At 42.8% G+C, this 19,317-nt stretch overlaps 1 protein-coding gene across 3 annotated transcripts; it reads left to right on the forward strand.

Moving 5' to 3' along the window:
• Positions 1 to 4,760: 4,760 nt before the first annotated feature.
• Positions 4,761 to 13,057, forward strand: LOC133821432 (uncharacterized). Of its 3 annotated transcripts, XM_062253734.1 has the most exons (4): positions 4,761 to 7,350; positions 7,466 to 7,519; positions 11,793 to 12,232; positions 12,312 to 13,057. In XM_062253734.1, the coding sequence occupies exons 3-4, from the start codon at positions 11,795 to 11,797 to the stop codon at positions 12,924 to 12,926; spliced, it is 1,053 nt and encodes a 350-aa protein (XP_062109718.1). In that variant the 5' UTR covers positions 4,761 to 7,350; positions 7,466 to 7,519; positions 11,793 to 11,794; the 3' UTR covers positions 12,927 to 13,057. The 3 variants fall into 3 exon arrangements, with proteins under 3 accessions (XP_062109718.1, XP_062109719.1, XP_062109720.1); XM_062253735.1 differs by lacking the exon at positions 7,466 to 7,519; XM_062253736.1 differs by lacking the exons at positions 4,761 to 7,350; positions 7,466 to 7,519 and having other exon boundaries at positions 11,554 to 12,232.
• Positions 13,058 to 19,317: the final 6,260 nt, after the last annotated feature.

Consider the following 19,317-nt stretch of genomic DNA (forward strand, 5'->3'; position numbering starts at 1 on the left):
GATGTTATTTGGTTATGGTATAGGCTTGTTGTGAAGTTTATCAGTTGTGCTTTGCTTTGACCTGAGGTAAGGATGTTAGATAGAAATTTTGATTGTTTATACTGTGAATGGTAAGGTTGGCTTGTATGAATAAAAATGTTATGAATGATGATGCTTTTGCGATATGAATTATGAAATATTATTTTGTGTTGATATGACTGGATTGTATGTTATGAAATGGTTGTTAGCGTGATGAACGTGAGTCAACAAATAGGGGGTTACTAAGGATGTGAAGACGTAACCCGAGTTACTAAGGATAAGAAAACGTAACTCAAAGGGCGGACACACCGAGGTTATTCAAGGACCAGAGATCCTGTTTACCTAAGATGTGACATGGACAAGTTAGCGGGCCATGTTCACAAGGATATGATGTTTATGATATGATGTTATGTTTATGATGGCTATGTATATGATGTTGTGTTATGATGATTATGTGCATGATGATAATGGTAACAATAATGATGCTTATGATGTATGACGATGTATGAATATGAATATGTTTTGTTATGTTTTACTTGTGTGTTATTTGTATTTCCTTACTGGGCTTTTAGCTTACCCCCTTACTTTCCCTTCCAGGTAGCAAATAGGTTTTCTCTTTGGCACGCGTGGTGATGTGGGGAGTTCTATCGTCGGGGTGTGTATGGCGTGGAGGCATCCTATGGACGAGAAATGATCAATTAAATGCCATTTTCTACAGATTAATGTTATATTTGTTTTTAACTTTCAAAACTTATCAGTGAGACTTGATCCTTTATTATTTTTAAAACGTTGCATGAAAACTATTATTTTTCTTTTAAATTATTGGGCCCAACTCGCATGTTTTAGCAAGGCCCCACTGGGACTTTTTATAATAAGTGGCTTTTCTTTTATAAACTTATGTGCACGCAAATGTTTTACAAAGTATTAGACTAAGGCGTTTTACAAGTGGTATCAGAGACGGTCATCCATGCTTCCAAGGACCCTCCCCATACACGCTAAAGATGGGAAAATCTCACCTCACCGCATCGTAAGTATTTGTTTATGTGTTATTACTTGTTTCTATTTTATTTAATTTTATAGTTTCATAACTGTAGTATAGTAAGATGCCTCCCGTTTTGAAAACTACTAAGAAACAACTACTCAAGGAGATCCGCGCAATACCCAAGGTTCAGCTTGAGGAGGATCCCTACGATTGGCAGATAGCGGTATTGAACAATGGTAGTTTGCGATAGTATCCAAGGGATCATGAACAAAAGAGGAGTTTTGCTTTGGCCCATAGAGCAATGGGTGTTGAGTGAAGCATTGTCAATGTACTCTGAGGCTCTTCTCCAATTGGATCGGGCATGGCATGACGTCATTCAAGATGACCTGGAGTTTAGTACCATGGAATACGTAATTCGCGATCTTATAAAAAACTACAATTTTAGTTATCTGGAGCTTGTATTGGCGAAGATGGATGATGGAGAGATAGAGGAGCATTTGGAGACGGTACACGATGTGGAATGAGCCTTTGCAATTGAGGAAGTAACTCGAGCAATACCATGTGTGACCACTAGGATGAAGATAATGGCGAGCACTCCCAGTTACTTTCACATCCCAGGAGACCTCTTTGATTATAGCTTAGGAGACGAGTCCACAGTTGAGGACTAGAGTCTGTCGCATAAATCATTCCATGAAACACTAATAAATAAAATAGGATATTTTTAAGACCTTAAAGTATTTATGTTTTGGTCATGAAACACTTTTTGGGATTGTTTAAATTTTTGGAATAATTTGAACATTTTGAATGTTATGGTTTATTTTTGCAAACTCTAAATGATGTGGTTTGAATGAATATTTTTTGCAAATACCTATCAAACCATCATGTGATGTTCCTTCCTTATGATTTTCCTTTGTTTGCCTTAGAATCTCATAATGTCGACTAGAGGGAGAGGAGACAAGGGAAGAGGAGGAGGTCGAGGAAAGGGTGTCTCCACAAGGTCTAAAACCACAACAACCCCTGACATTGAAATGCCATCAGTTCAACCTGCAGCTCCAGCAGAACCATCTGTGGACCTGGCCGCAGAGGTAGCAAGGTTTAGAGAACAATTGAGGCTGAGATATGAGGGATTGGAACATGCTAAGAAAGCACAGAAAACGCCCCAAGTGCCTCAAGTGCGAGTGGCGCAGCCTCAGCCACCAACCCCACCACCTGCACCACTGCCTGTAACTTATGGGTTCGAGCCAGTGTATGAACGTTTCACAAAACAAGCCCCACCAACCTTTGAAGGGAAGGCTGATATAATGGTTGCAGAGGATTGGTTAAGATCAGTCGAGGCCATCTTCGATCATATGGAGTTGAATGATCATCAAAGAGTCTCCTGTGCAATCTATTTACTCAAAATGGATGCACGAATTTGGTGGGATGTAATTAAACAGACTCGTGACTTGAATACCATGACTTGGACAGAATTCATCCATGCTTTTAGCAAGAAGTATTACAGTGCGGTCGTGCTAGCAACCAAGGTAGATGAGTTTGTAACTCTGGTACAAGGAAACCTATCAGTCACTGATTATGCACAAAAGTTCAATAGGTTGGCAAAATTTGCTTCGGAAGTTGTGCCAACTGAAACTCTGTGAGTCCAAAGGTTCATGAGGGGACTCAAGCCGATGATCGCTAGGGATGTTATGAAGACCAGTGCTAAAGTGTTCAGTTATGCAGAAGTACTTGATAGAGCACTTGAAGTTGAATATTTGGAAGAACGGATTTGGAAGGATAATGCTGCCAAAAGAGAGAACTACTAAAACAAGGGCTTCAACGAAGGTAACAAAAGGAAAGCTAATGAAGTACAGAAAAGTGGCACTTACAAGAGACCCAGACCTCCGGTCACGAATAACAACAGTCACAACACTCAAAACCGCAACAACCGCAACAATCGCTTTAATGACCAGAACTGTGGGAATCATCAAGGCAACTGAGTAGAGCACCCCATCTGTTCTAAATGCTTGAATAGACACCCGAGAGAATGTCAGGTCAGCACCAATAAATGTTTTAAGTGCGTCTAGGCGGGACATCTGAGGAAGAATTACCCACAATGGAAGGCGGGACAGAATAATAACAGCAATCTGGTGCCAGCAAGGGTTTTTCCTTAACTCAGAATGAAATAGCCAACAGCAACATCGTAGTCACAAGTCAGCTCCCTATATCTAGTATGATGTGTAGAGTCCTCATTGATTCTGGAGTGACTCACTCTTATGTTTCCATGAATGTGATTGATAAGCTGAGTATGCCTTATAAAATGTTTGAGCATAACTTTAGTACAATGTTGCCATCGGGAGACATGATGTTGTCAACTAGGTGGTTACCGCCAACGCTTGTAACGATAGAGGGCAGGGAATGCCCAGTAGGCCTTATAGAACTGAGTATATCAGATTATGATGTCATTCTTGGCATGGATTGGTTATCCAAACATGGGGCGACAATAGGTTGTTGGAAGAAGACCATATATGGAGTTCAGGCCAAAAGAAGGAGGGATCTTTTCCTTTAGAGGAGAAGTAGCGGGTTTTCGAACACCCATAATATATGCATTGGAAGCACGTAATATGATGCAACATGGTTGTTCGGCGTTTCTGGCTAGTGTGGTGGATAAATCCAAGGAGTCATAACTAAAACCAGAAAATGTGCATATTGTCTGTGAGTTCCCAGAAGTGTTTCCTGAGGAATTACCAGGATTACCCCCGGACAGAGAAATTGAGTTTGTGATATAGCTGGCACTAGAAACAGCACCGATCTGTAAAGCACCCTGTCGAATGGCACCTGCAAAATTGAAGGAACTTAAGAACCAGCTACAAGAGTTGTTGGACAATGGGTTCATAAGACCTAGCCATTCGCCATGGGGAGCACCAGTCTTATTTGTGAAAAAGAAGGACGGGAGAATGAGGATGTGCATCGATTACCGAGAACTCAACAAGGTCACAATTAAGAAAAAATATCCTTTGCCTAGGATAGATGACCTTTTCAATCAACTGCAAGGGGCAGTAGTATTCTCGAAGATTGATCTGCTATCCGGGTACCATCAGTTGAAGGTGAAAGAGGGAGATATTCCGAAAATGACTTTTAGAACTCGCTATGGGCGCTATGAGTTCCTAGGGATGTCTTTTGGACTCACTAATGCCCCAGCAACATTTATGGATATGATTAACAACGTATTTAAGGATTTTTTTTGACAATTTTGTGGTTGTGTTCATAGACGACATCCTTATTTACTCAACGACCAAGGAAGAGCACGAGGAGCATTTGAGGTTGACTCTGAAAAGATTACAAGAGCATCAGTTGTACGCTAAGTTTTCTAAGTGTGAGTTTTGGCTGGAATAGGTAACTTTCCTAGGGCATTTAGTGTCCAAGAATGGAATAGTTATAGACCCATCAAAGATCAAGGCCATTAGAGACTAGCCCTAGCCAAAGAATGCCTCAGAAGTTCAAAGCTTCTTAGGATTGGCGGGTTACTATAGGAAGTTTGTCGAGGGTTTCTCAAAGATCACCGCACCATTGACCAACTTAACCCGCATGCATTAGAAGTTTTCATGGACAGAGAAATGTGAAGAAAGCTTCCAGACCATGAATGATAAGTTCATTTATGTGCATATCCTTTGTGTTCCCACTAAGGGCGGGAAATTTGTGGTGTATTGTGATGCATCAAAGAATGGCTTGGGATGTGTGTTGATGCAAGATGGGAAAGTGGTAGCTTATGCTTCCAAACAACTTAAGGATTATGAGCAATGATATCCCACTCATGACCTTGAGTTGGCAGCAGTAGTGTTCACACTAAAGATATTGAAACATCACCTATATGGAAACAAGTGTGAGATATACACTGACCACAAAAGTTTGAAGTACTTCTTCACGCAAAAGGAACTGAATATGAGGTAGCGAAGGTAGTTGGAACTAGTGAAGGACTATGATTGTGAGATTCTATACCATCCAGGCAAGGCCAATGTGGTTGCAGATGCATTGAGTAGGCGGGGACATGGGAATGCCTCAACACTACGTACAATAGAGATGCCTCTTCAAAAAGAGATCATAAATACCGACATCGAACTTGTGACAAGAAGTATAGCGAACCTCACGTTACAATCCTCCCTACTAGAAAAAATTTGAGAAGGACAGAAAGTGAATGAAGCCTTAATGAAGCAAGAGGCTTTGGTACAAGAAGGTGGTAGCAGTGATTTCACAATATCCAATGGTGGATTGCTGAGATACAAGGATAGGATTTGTGTGCCTGACAATGCTAAGATTAAGGAAAGTATTATGAAAGAAGTGCATACAACACCCTATTCCTTACACCCAGGGATCACAAAGATGTACCAAGACCTTAAGGTGTTATATTGGTGGCATGGAATGAAGAGGGATATTGCTAAGTTTGTTGCTAGATGTTTGACATGCCAGCAAGTCAAAGCAGAACACCAAAGGCCAGCAGGGTTACTTCAACCACTCTCCATTCCTGAATGGAAATGGGAGGATATAGCAATGAATTTTGTGGTAAGGTTACCCAGAACCACCAAGTAGCATGATTCTGTGTGGGTAATAGTGGATAGACTCACTAAGTCCGCCCATTTCCTGCCATTTAAGACCACATACTCAGCGGACCAATATGCAAAATTGTGTGTAAGTGAGATAGTGAGACTTCATGGGGTGCAAAAGTCCATAATTTCTGGTCGAGGGTCAGTTTTCACATCGAACATTTGGAAGGGACTACAAAGAGCTATGGGATCAAGGCTAAAGTTTAGCACTGCATTTCATCCTCAGACTGATGGGCAATCTGAGAGGACTATACAAATTCTAGAGGAGATGTTGAGGTGTTGTGCTTTGGACTTCTCAGAGTCTTGGAACCGATACTTAACCCTAATGGATTTCTCTTATAATAACAGTTATCAATCTACTATTGGATGGCTCCCTATGAGATGTTTTATGGACGCAAGTGTAGATCTCCTTTGCACTTGATTGAAGTTGGGGAGAAGCAAATTTTAGGCCCTGAAGCAGTTAGGGAAGCTAGTGAGGCAATCGAGAAGATTCGTCAAAGGATGCTCACCGCGCAGAGTAGGCAAAAGAGCTACGCTGACCTTAAGAGAAGGGACATCGAATTTTCAGTAGGCGAGTTTGTTTTCTTGAAAGTCTTGTCGATGAATGGAGTTATGCGTTTTGGAAAGAAAGGGAAGTTAAGCCCCATATATATAGGTCCATTTGAGATTTTGGACAAAGTAGGGCAAGATGCTTACCGTTTGGCACTGCCCCCAGCACTAGCTGAAATGCATAACGTCTTCCACATCTCGATGTTGCATAAGTACGTGTCATATCCCTCATGTATTGAGTTACGAGCCGTTACAGCTGAAGCAGGACGTGAGTTATGATGAACAGTCTGAGCGCGTTATTGAAAAGGGAATCAAGGAACTGAGATCCAAAAGGATTCCACTAGTTAAGGTCTTGTGGAAGAATAGTACGGAACGAGAAGCAACATGGGAGTTGGAGGAAGACATGAAAGAAAGATACCCTGAATTATTTGGTAAGAAAGAATTTCGTGACGAAATTCATTTTAATGAGGGTATATTGTAGCGCACCAAATTTTGTTTAGTTATTAAATTTGGTGCTTTAGTTTATTTAATTGTTAAGTGTTGTGAATTATTATTTATTTATTTAAATTAATTGTTAGATTTGTTTGGTAGAATTTTGTGAATTTAATTTTTATTTGTTATTTATTTATTTATATATTTTAAAAATGTGAATAATTGAGTTTTGATTGAATGCACTAAGGTGCATGGTAAGTAGTGATGCACCCTAGTTATTGAGTGTGTGCATGTGCATGGTTGCATGGTGCATATGTGTAGAATTTTCTACACACTTTGAAATTGCCTTTTATTAGATTTATTTATTAAATTAATTAGAAAAAAAATAAAATAAAGAAAGGGAAAGGGGCTTGGACGTGTGAAACATAGTGGGAAAGGGGATTTTCATTTCCTATTTTATTTGGGTGAATTTGGTTAAAAATAGAAGAGATTTTGTCATCTTTATTCCATACCAAATTAAAAATAAAATCAATTAAATAAAAATTAAAAGAAAATAAGCAACAAATGGGAAAATTACCAATGATTTTCCTTAGGCTATTATGGGTAGATAGAATAAAGAGGGAAGGAAAGAAGTGAAGAGCATTTTTGCTCATTTGGACCGTCAGCCTAGAGAGAAGAGAGAGAGAGTGGAGAGCTAGAGAGTGAAAGGGAGAGAGGAGCTGCCATTTTATAGAGAGAAGGAGGAAAGAAAGAAGAGAAGGAGGAGAAAGAAAAGGGGTTTCAAAGCTCTAGGTATGTATTCATCTATGGTGTTTGTTTTTTAAAACCCTTGGTTAAGAGTCTTCTTCTTTAATCTTAGAATAATGGTGTTTTTCTTTCTTTGGTTGTATGGTGTTCGAAACCCTAGGATTTTGAGCAAGGAGGTGGTTCTAATTTGAGTTCTTGATTTCTATCAAGAGAGGTATTGGTTTTTTTTTCTCCCTTCAATTTATTGGTTATTGTTATTTTATGTTGTTATTTGTAGAGATCATGGCTGAAAGTGGGTTGTGTTGGCTAGGACATTATAGATTGTTTTGTTTGATGCATGAAGGTTTTGGCATAGGCGTGTGGTGTATATAGACAAGCATGATTAGAGATTTTGGTCATACATGAAATCCAAATTCTTATGGTTATGTTTTCTTGGTTATTTTGAATCAAATGGTTTATGTAATAAGAATATAAGGATGATGATGGATACATGCAGAGGTATTATTTTTGTTGTTGAATCAATATTTTATCTCACTCTTTGAAAACATGTTGGGGTTATGTGATCTTGTATTTTTTTTGTTAGGGTTCATAAGTTTATTGAAATTGTTGGTAAACAAGCTTATGAGTTTGGGTAAGTTGTTAATATGTGGGAATTTTGATTCATGGGGTTTGGGCTATAGGGTGTGAGGCACGTTGTGTTTTTTTATTTTTGTGTCACTTATACATGTTAGGAACATGCTAGGTTAATTTTTTAAAGAAGGGATTGTCTTGAATTTTTTATAAATTGATATATATGTAATTTCTTGAAGGATATGGATTGAGTTTTGAGAAGCATAAATTAAAGATGAATTTCATGATGATTTATGCCTGCAGATTTTGTGTTTAGTTGGTGAGTAAATTTAATGAAACAATGATTTGAATGCATAAGTGATGTCTCTAATGATATGTTGATTTTATGTGAGTAAAAGTGTGTTTTATTTCACACTTAAAATGATATTTTTGCACAAAAAATTACTTGCAAGTTTTTTTTTTATATTTTTGAGAAAATATGAGTTTGTAAAAATAAAAATAGTGATTTTGAGAATATATTTTAGTTGCTGGAATTTTAGTAAAAATGTGAGGTTGTATTTTTAAATAAAAGAAATTTTGTGTGTATGGTGAAATAAATTAATAACCTAAACTATGAAAATATTTAAAATGGTATTTTTAATATAACCATGAGTGTTCATTTTAATAGATATGACTTTTCTTTATTTCAATTAAGAAAAATGTTTAATTTAATTCACTTGTAATTTTTTTTAATAAATAAAATCATGGCTGAATGTTTAGTTAAATATTTATAAAAATAATTATTAAATTTTCACATATGAATTTATTCTACTTAAAATTAAGTCTTAAAATAATACAAGAAAAATGTATTTTTCCATACATAAAAATTTTCTTCTTTTCACACATTAAGTTTGTAAATTTGATTATAATGTTATTTTTTAAGGAAACAAGTTAAATTATAAGTAGTTTTACATAATTTCTAGTTGTTGACCCACGATTTAGCCAACTGACACGGAGTCGAAATATGAATGATATAGACGAATGTATAGAGAATAACATAATGACAAAAGTAAAGAAAACACAGTGATTTATAGTGGTTCGGCCCCAGGATTTGGTAATGACCTACGTCCACTTAGAATGATATTGATATGGAATCAAAAGTGTGATCAGAGAACTTGGGTTCAATGAGTTTCAACACTTCTGACAAACAATACAAGTTTACTAGGAGAAATTCTATAATCTCTATGATTCAGAAGCTCAAAAAAAGGTCCCTTCCCTTGAGCTATCTCTTGTTATTTATAGGCTCATGGAGGGTTACCAAATATTGTTACAGATATTATCCCTTGAATAATGGGATATCCAGAAGATTGCATGAGATAAATTCGGGATTCACAAAGATCTTCCCATAATTGTTGCCTTGCCTGCGGAACTACCGACCAGACTGGTCGTGGGTAAGACAGGCTTGTCCTGCTTCTGCTATGCATCCTGGTCGATACTCTAGCAGACGCCTTCCAGGTATCAGCCACGTGTCAAGAGATTATCTGCCACGTCACAAATGCTAATTTATTGGATAACATTTTCCCCCCAAAGTTTATTTACTACGAACAGTAAATAAACTTTGAACGAACGACTCTTCGGTAACCCCTCCTGACGTGTCAGAACCCTTCGTGTGTTCTTGAAAGAAGCAACACACTTCTGTCCAATCATGACTTTTCGGTTCCCCAGAAATGATTTCGACGGCCATCACGTTCCCCCATACTTCGAAAAAGGAAAAAAAATGATTACACCTTTTTAGTATCAGAGACAAACTTATATAAGACCATCATCGCCACCTCTTTTCTTTTCACACACGCCATTATTCTGCCAAAAACCCTAAAAACCAGAGCTTTAAACTTCTCCGGCGAACGTTCTCTTGCGCCTTTCACGACTCAGACGGTGAGCTCCTTAATCTCTGAAGACCTCTCTTCCACCTTCACGACCACTATTCTTGGTAAGTTCCTGAAACCTCATTCTTCTAATTTCTCGTGGTGCATGCTTTTTATGGCGTACTGTTTAAGTCTCTCGGCTTCTGGTTTTAGGTGCTTGTAGATAGAATGTTTTGTAGGCAGAGTAGGTTTACGAGTTAGTTTGAAACCCAGGATCATGCTTTTTAGGACGTAAAACCGAAGTAACATTTCGATTTTTAAGCTAGTTGAAAAATAATTTTTCCCGCCCTAAGGGGAGTTGAAAAAGCTTTTCAGGAAAACTTTTCACTTTCACCCTTTAATCCGTTTTTCTAACTGTTCGCATAGAAAGATTTAGTTTCTTGTTAGAATGTTGTTGTATAAAGGCTTAACTTTTATACTCAACCAGCGTTATTCTAAAAAACCTTCTAAAGTTCTATAACCTCACCTCCCCATTCTTCTGTTTGCAGATTTTAATGCCAGATTTGTAGGGAGGTGAGAGACCCATCGACGACGACCTCCTCACTCAGCTGCTCGAGGGAGAAGAACAACCAGTTGATCGTATCCATCAGATACCTTTCTCGCGATCCTCTTCCAGACCACATCCTTCCCCTCCAATGGCCCGCTCCAAGTCTTCTGGCAAGAAGAGGCCCGAGTCTGAAAGTAATACTACTCCCCCTGCCCAACCTGATTCGCAGGCTAGGGCTCCCTCGACCAGTGGTCGAGAAAATCTTGTTCCTGACCCTAATATCCAAACTAGGGCTCGCTCTCGTCATCGGAATCCGCCTGATGTCGAGTGGTATACTCCCCCAGCCAGTTCAGTGATCATCCGAATGGTTGCTAACTGCTTCAGGAAATTCCCCCTCATGGGGGTAACCATTACACGTCTCACCGCTGACCAGAGGGCTAACCGTCCAGGAGGGGCGAACAACGCCTGGTCCCGGTATCACATTGAGGCGGGAGCTTATCTCCCTCTTCATCCTTTCTTTGTGGGGGTGGCCAATTATTTCGGCGTCGCTCCCTTTCAAATAACTCCCAACGGATATAAGATGTTGGGCGCACTCTATGTTCTGTACAAACTTAACAAATGGCCAGAACCTTCACCCCACGAGGTCAACTATCTTTTTGACCTCAAGTCCAACCCTCAGCACAACGGGACGGGCTTTTTCCACTTCTGCCACCAGGAAACCGGCCGGACGTTCTTGAGTGGTACAACCCATATATTAAACGTGGGGCATTACAACAAGGAGTACTTCTTTACTCCGGACATAACCAGTGACAACTTGGCCTTTGCGAGAGGAGGTATAAACTTGTCTTTGTCTTGGTCGACACTTTAACATAGAGTATTTCCTTTCATTTTCTCTCAAACTTTATCTGTTTTTCAGGCCCTTGGTTACGTCCGACCCCAACACCAAGCATGGTGTCGAGGTCTAACACTCTGGCCAGGATGTTTGATGCAGCAAAATGTGTCAAGACCCTGACACTCAAAAAGAACTTGAGGTCGTCTGGCCTCCTGACTCCTCGCCATGAAAATAGAGGGCCCGTGGTGGGCGATGCCACCGCCGAGGGGGTTCCCGAGCAGCAACCTCCTGTGCCTCCTCCTAGGAGGAGGAAAACAGGAGTTACGATCAGGGAACCCACGGGTAGCCCTTCTGCTGAAAGGCCTTCTGCTCCCCAAGGCAAGGGGAAAGAAAAGGCCACAGAGCCTGTTGTTGACTTGGGAGAGTCTTCTGATGACAATGGTAACGTTATTTCGCTTTTAAATGGTTTGCCAATTCCCTGTCATATGTTTGATGGGGATGGTAACTTTACCTATGCTCCAAATCTAGGGCCAGACTTCTTCATGCCAGAAAATGAGTATATGATTAATAGAGTCAATAGTGTAGCGACCAGTAGTTGTAGCTCGGGTATTTACTTTGTTATCTTCTTTCTGTTGTATTACTTACTTTCACCTTTCTCTTTCCTTATTAACCTTTTGTGTTTACTTTCATGCAGATATGTCGACTCCCAACATCTTCGACATGTATCAGGCCAAAGAAGAAGAAGAAGCCCCCCAACTCACACGGAAGCCCAAAAAGAGAACTGGTGAATCTAGTCGGGGCCCTCCAGCCAAGAAAAGTCGACCAGAAGACCCTCCTCAGGGCACACCAACTGGGCAAAGTCCTGCGCCAACTGGGCGAACTCTTACTCCACCTCCAGCTCCTTCCGAACAGAAAACTACTCCTGTTCGGCCCAATCCTCCAGCTGCACCTGCTAGGGAGCAGCTTTCTCGTGAAGATGCTCATGGGGCCAGACTCGTGAGCCGTGCCATCCGATCTGCCAAGGATCGCCTCGATCGCATAGGCAAAGGTGAGCGTGTTGGGGCCGCAATGGTCCAAGCTGAAGAGTTACCAGTCGACCAAATCCTGAACAGGGCTCTGAACGAGATCTCCAGCGTAAGTGTTTCTTTATTCTTTGAGTCTTTAGTTTTTTAGACCTTGTGATGAGTTCTAACTTCTTTTTCTTTGTTCACAGGCCTTACTTTCTGCCACTACTGCTCGTACCCGAGCCCAGGCTTACGCCGAGCAGGTCGAGGAAAAAGTTATCGAGAAATATCAGGTGAAGGCGGCCGAGGAGCTTTCGGCTGCTGAGGCTAAGCACGCTAAGGAGTTGGAGACAGTGATCCGAGAGAGGGATACAGCGGTGACTAAGCTGTCCGAGGCTGAAGCTGCAAAGGAAGCAGTGGTCAAGTTGAGGCAAGAGTACCGGGAGTTCAACAAAACCCATCTCCGCGAAATCAAGCATCTGGGGGAGGTACTCAAGACCAAGGATAGGGCTATTCTCTCCCTCGAGGGCAAAGTGAAGCAATTGGAGCTTGACAACTCCAAGAATCTGGAAAATTATAAGAGGACAACACTCCGATGTTTCTACAATTTCTGGAAACACAATCAGGGTGCTGACTTTAGCTACCTTTCAGAGGAAGTCAGAACTGCAGAGCTGGCCCGATGTGCTGCCCAACTGGCCGAGGAGGAAGCAAGAGCCGCGACCCCTGCCACTCCAAGCGTTGCTGGTTTGGAAGAAGAAGATGCTGTTGAGGACGTGACTAACCAGGATGCTGCTCAGGACCCTCCAGCCCCGAATGCCTCTTGAATTCTTATTTGTTTTTTCTTCTTTTTTGGATATACGACCTAAGGGTCGTGGTGTAAAGACAGTAGTTTCTTTTTTTTTTTTTTAAACTTTGCTGCACGGGCAGCAAATCTTTTTACTTTGAACAGTTATATCCAAACTTAAATCTTGATGTTATAATATTTATAACATTTGTTCGTATGACCGAACTTAGCATAGTACTTTGCCATGATTTATCAAACACAAATTTTGAAAAATACTCTAAGTACTGTAGCATGCTTTCACTTATTTTGTTCATGTGTTTACATACCTTGAGAAGTATGCTTTGCTATCGATGTGCCTTATATGCCCCCCAAGTGATCGAGGAGCTTTAGGTCCTTGGTCACTTTCCTTGACCATAACCTGTTCGAACGTTCCTGTTTGTAGTAAAACTGATACTTGTAATACAGCAAAACAACACACGTAATGAACAAATACTTGTAAATATAAATTCACAAAGGTTGGCAAGAATGACTGGCTGAGCACAGTCCCTTATAATCTCGTATTAAAAATGGACTAAACATGTCTTTACGAGTGATTCTGAAATAGAATCTTACATATACGAGCAGTTAGCCATACATCGTGGCTAACCCTCTTTGCAAAACTTGTAAAAATTAAAAAGAGAAATTTAAACAAGCCAGTCCTTTAAGAAGGGCTGTTCATTGATAGTACTTACGCAGGTGTTCTCCATTCCAATAGCGCGGAACGAGATCTCCGTTTAAGCGTGCAAGTTTGTAGGTGCCTGGGTGAAGGACTTCTTCAATCTGGTAAGGCCCTTCCCAGTTAGGTCCGAGCACTCCAGCAGTGGGGTCGCGGGTATTTAAGAAAACTCGTCGTAGCACCAAATCTCCGACGTTGAATTTTCTTTCTTTAACTTTGGAGTTAAAGTACCGGGCGACTTTTTGCTGGTAAGCAGCAACTCGGAGTTGAGATTTTTCTCGTATCTCATCGATCGAGTCTAGGGACTCCATCATCAACTGGCTGTTCACGTCCTGGTCGTAAGTCAAACGCCGATGTGAGGGGGGATCTAACTCGACAGGTAACATTGCCTCATATCCGTAGGCTAGAGAAAATGGGGTATGCCCTGTTGCTGTTCGATGAGATGTTCTATACGACCAGAGGACTTCAGGCAGCTGTTCTGGCCACGCTCCTTTAGCTTCTTCAAGTCTTTTCTTCAGGGTGTCCTTGAGAGTTTTTTTTACAGCTTCGACTTGCCCATTCGCTTGGGGGTGTGCGACTGAAGAAAAGCTCTTAATAACCCCGTGCCTCTCGCAGAAATCGGTGAATAGGTCGCTGTCAAATTGGGTCTCGTTGTCTGAAACTATCTTTCTGGGCAAACCATACCGGCATACAATGTTCTTGATGACAAAGTCAAGAACTTTCTTGGTCGTGATGGTTGCAAGTGGTTCAGCTTCGGCCCATTTTGTGAAATAATCGACCGCCACAACTGCGTACTTTACTCCTCCTTTTCCTGTAGGCAGTGATCCAATCAAGTCTATTCCCCATATTGCGAAAGGCCACGGGCTCTGCATCTGCTTTAGCTCGTTTGGAGCTGCTCGTGGGATCTTGGAGAACCTTTGACATTTATCGCATCTTCGTACGTACTCCATTGAATCCTTGTTCATTGTTGGCCAGAAGTAGCCTTGTCTTAGAACTTTTTTTGCCAAACTCTGCCCCCCAGCGTGATCTCCGCAGAAGCCTTCATGCACCTCTTTCATGAGTTCCTTAGCTTTTTCTTATGTAATGCACCTGAGTAGTGGCATTGAATATCCTCTTCGGTACATAACACCGTCGAGCAGTATGTACTTAGCAGCCCGCCTTTGCAGAATTCTGGCCTTGTTTCTATCTGCTGGCAATGTTCCATTTGTCAGATATTCCAGGTAAGGCGTCATCCATGTATCTTCTGCACGAATCTCCATGTTGGCTTCGGCCACTTCAATGCTTGGCTTACTCAATCTTTCTACCGGGACTATGTTCAAGGTGTCAGCATCCTTTGCACTTGCGAGTTTAGCTAAGGCGTCTGCATTCGAATTTTGGCGTCGCGGAATTTTGCTGGAGGGTGTACTTTGTAAACTGGGCTAGCAAATCTTTCATTTTATTAAGGTAGGCCATCATCTTTAATCCTCGCGCTTGATATTCTACCAGGACTTGATTCACGACCAGCTGAGAGTCGCTGTAAATATCGAGCGCTTTTATACTCATATCCTTGGCCATTCTCAGTCCAGCGAGGAGCGCTTTGTATTCTGCTTCATTGTTTGATGCTGCGAAGTCAAACCTGATTGCGCAGTGAAATCGATGCCCTTCGGGCGTTATCAATATCACTCCCGCTCCAGCGTGGGATTCATTGGATGAACCATCCGTGAATAGTTTCCACGAAGGAGTCTCGTCTTGAGGCATGGGCGCTTCAGGCTGTTGCACAGCTCACTGTTGGGGAGTTCGGTGAACTCCGCAATAAAATCGGCCAAGACTTGCCCTTTTATTGCTGCTCGCGGTAAATAAGTTACATCGAACTGTCCTAATTCGACCGCCCATTTTAACAGTCGTCCAGCCGCCTCAGGTTTTTGGAGGACTTGCCGAAGGGGCTGGTCGGTCAGAACTGTGATAGGATGGGCTTGGAAGTACGGACGCAACTTTCTGGAGGCTAGAATTAAGCAATATGCTAACCTCTCGATTGGTGGATATTTCAATTCTGCACCGATAAGTCTTTTTCTGACATAGTAAACAGCTTTCTGTACGCCTTCTTCCTCCCATATTAGTACCGCACTAGCAGCAACCTCGGTAATCACCAGATAAATATACAAAGTCTCTCCTTCGATTGGTTTTGATAGGATGGGAGGTTGCGACATATGAGTTTTTAAGGCCTGGAATGCTTGCTCGCAGTCTTCCGTCCATTCAAACTTCTTATTCCCCCTGAGTAGATTAAAGAATGGAACGCACTTGTCAGTTGATTTTGAGATGAATCTACTTAGGGCAGCGATCCTTCCGGTCAGGCTTTGTACATCCTTGATTCTCTCCGGTGACTTCATGTCGATCAGGGCTTTTATCTTGTCAGGGTTGGCCTCGATTCCTCTTGAATTTACTATAAACCCCAAAAACTTCCCTGATCCGACTCCAAAGGAACATTTGAGGGGATTCAACTTCATCTGATACTTGTTCAACACATCAAAGCATTCTTGCAAATTCCCCACATGTCCTTCTGCCTTCTTGGACTTTACCAACATGTCATCCACATATACCTCCATGCTTACCCCGATCAGCTCCTTGAATATGTGGTGGACCAGTCGTTGGTAAGTTGCGCCTGCGTTTTTCAGCCCGAAGGGCATTACTTTGTAACAATATAAGCCCGTATCGGTCCGAAAGCTGGTATGATCCTCGTCAGGGGGATGCATGCTGATCTGGTTGTAACCTGAATACGCGTCCATAAACGAGAGGATCTCATGTCCTGCAGTAGCATCGACCAACTGGTCGATCCTTGGGAGTGGGAAACAGTCTTTTGGGCAGGCTTTATTGAGATCTGTAAAATCCACGCAGGTCTGCCATTTGCCGTTAGGCTTGGGGACCAGCACCGGATTGGAGACCCACGATGGATAAAATGCCACCCTGATGAACCCATTCTCTTTAAGTCTTTCGACTTCTTCATTCAAGGGTTTTGATCTGTCTTTATCGAGCAGCCTTCTTTTTTGTTGCACAGGTGGAAAGGCTTTGTTTATGTTCAGGACATGGCTGATCACTGCTGGATCTATCCCAACCATGTCTTTATGCGACCAGGCGAAAACTTCCTGGTTCTCTTGCAAGAATTTCACCAGTGCCTGCTTTGCGGTAGGCTCTAAATTCTTCCCAACCCTCACGACTCTGGTCGGGTCTTTTTCATCGAGTTGGACCTCCTCCAGGTCCTCGACGGGTCCAACATTTTCTTCAAAATCCCCAAAGCGAGGATCCAAATCTATATCCTCACTTTGGGCAACGCCTTATTTGGTGACGTTACCACCTGATTGGGCTTGTCTGTCTTCTGTCATCTGCAATCAGTCTGGGGTAGCGCTCCTCGATGCTCCACTTTTTTCCTTTGTGATCGAGGCGTTATAGCACTCCCTGGCTTCCCTTTGGTTTCCTAAGACGCATCCTACCCCTGCGTCCGTTGGGAACTTCATGGCTAGTTGTCACATGGAGATGATGGCCCTTAGATCAACCAGTATGGGCCTTCCAATAACGGCGTTATATGCTGAAGGACAATCGACCACTACAAAAGTGGTGAGTAATGTCCTTGAGGCAGGCGCTGTACCCGTTGTTACTGGGAGTTTGATCATTCCGGCTGGGGCGAGTCCTTCTCCAGAGAAGCCGTATATGGTTCGATTGCAGGGCTCCAGGTCTTTTACGGACAACTTCATGCGTTCCAGTGTTGACTTATACATGATGTTCACTGAACTTCCTGTATTGACCAGCACTCTTTTTACCATCATATTGGCCATCTGGATGTCCACGACCAGCGGATCGGAATGTGGGAACCGGACGTGTTGGGCATCGCCATCAGAGAAGGTTATCTCATATTCTTCTGAGCGAGCCTTTTTTGGCGCACGGTCCTCCACAGTCATCATCTCGATGTCCTGGTCGTGACGTAGAGTCCGAGCATATCGTTCTCTAGCCTTTCCGCTATTTCTCGCAAGGTGCGGGCCTCCACAGATGGTTAAGAGTGTTCCGGCTACGGGGGCAGGCTATAATGGTGGCGAGCGTTGGCGTGTGGACGTCTGCTCGTTGCCACCTGGAGCTTCTCGTTGGGCAGTTCCCGAGGCCCGTACGTACCTTCTCAAGTGTCCTTGTCTAATAAGGAACTCGATATCGTCTTTTAACTGGTTGCATTCATTAGTGTCATGTCCGTAGTCGTTATGGTAACGACAGAACTTGGTAGTGTCTCTTTTCGAAATGTCTTTTCGAATGGGCCTAGGTTTCTTGTAAGGTACATTAGAGCTTGTGGCCTGGTAAACCTCTCCCCGAGACTCGATGAGGGCAGTGTAGTTAGTGAACCTAGGTTCATAACGATTACCCTTGGCTCGTTTATTATCGGAGGTTGAAGGCTCATTGTGCAGCCGTTTCCCACCGTTCTTGCCATTACCGTTGTTGTGCCCATTGCCTTTGCCGTTGCCATCAGGTTTGGAACCATTGGCGGCTTTGGCGGGTTCGGCGGCCTTCTTACCCTTGTTCGAGGGTTTTCCATCATCAGCAATGGCCTCTTCGAGCTTGATATAACGATCAGCTCGGTCCAAGAACTCCTGGGTAGTTCTAACCCCGTCCTTACGAAGACTCTTCCATAGAGGGGAACGGCGTCTCACTCCTGCGGTTATAGCCATCATTTTTCCTTCGTCTCCAACTGTCTTTGCTCCAGTTGCCGCTCGCATAAAGCGCTGGATGTAATCCTTCAGTGATTCTCCATCCTGCTGGCCGATTTCGACCAGTTGGTTTGCTTCGGTTGGGTGCACACGACCCGCATAGAACTGTCCGTAGAACTCCCTTACGAACATTTCCCAGGAAACTATGCTTGCAGGTGGGAACTTAAAGAACCACTCCTGTGCTGCTTCAGAAAGTGTTGCAGGGAAGATCCTGCACCGAGCGTCTTTGGACACTTTTTGAATGTCCATCTGAATCTCAAATTTATTCACATGCGAGACTGGGTCCCCATATCCATCAAAGTTCGGGAGCATAGGCATTTTGAACTTGCTGGGAGTTTCGGCATTAGCTATCCTCTGGACGAAAGGAGTACCTTTCCTCCTGTCGTGGTCGATGTAAGAAGTCCTTCCTCCGACCAGCTGCTTCACAGCCTGATTGAGTGCGTCTATCTGGGCTTGCACTGCGGCAGGAATTGTGGTGGCCTCTGTGGCTGGGGGGATGTTCTCGCCGTGCCTTTCTCGACGATCGTTGAGTACATCTCTCAGGTCCTCTTCTCTTCTTCATTGCTCGCTACCTCCGAGCCGGTTGAAGACATTATTTTGTCTGGGCTGCCCCCCAGCATCTTGTCTATTTGGCTGGTCACCTTGAGGTATTTGGCTCCTGCCTTTACCTCTTTCTCCATTCCTCCCACCAGCATTTCCCTTGCCTGAATCGTCCTCATTGTACCCATGACCATCTCTGAACCTTGACTGGCCGTGGTGAGACTGACTGTTCCCTCTGTTACCGTCTCTGGCAGAAACACCCCGAGCGTTAGAGGGTGGCCTGCGCTGGTCGCGGTGTCCCCGTGCATCGTTATGCCGTGGGGGTCCACGGACCGCAGAGCCTAGTTCCGAGTCCCTTCTGTTACCAGGAGGGTAGTGACCTCTGTTCGCTTGGTTTGGCCTGTCATTCTCATGGCGCCTAGGACTACGAGGCTGACGCTCGGTCCTATTCTGCC

Source organism: Humulus lupulus, chromosome 3, assembly GCF_963169125.1.
Source record: "Humulus lupulus chromosome 3, drHumLupu1.1, whole genome shotgun sequence".
Classification (NCBI taxonomy): Eukaryota; Viridiplantae; Streptophyta; class Magnoliopsida; order Rosales; family Cannabaceae; genus Humulus; species Humulus lupulus.

Bases quoted from the DNA above. Each gene is read 5' to 3' on its own strand.
- LOC133821432 (XM_062253734.1), top strand. From the start codon at position 11,795: ATGTCGACTCCCAACATCTTCGACATGTATCAGGCCAAAGAAGAAGAA. The intron at 12,233-12,311 runs GTAAGTGTTTCT...CTTTGTTCACAG, and splicing joins CTCTGAACGAGATCTCCAGC to GCCTTACTTTCTGCCACTAC.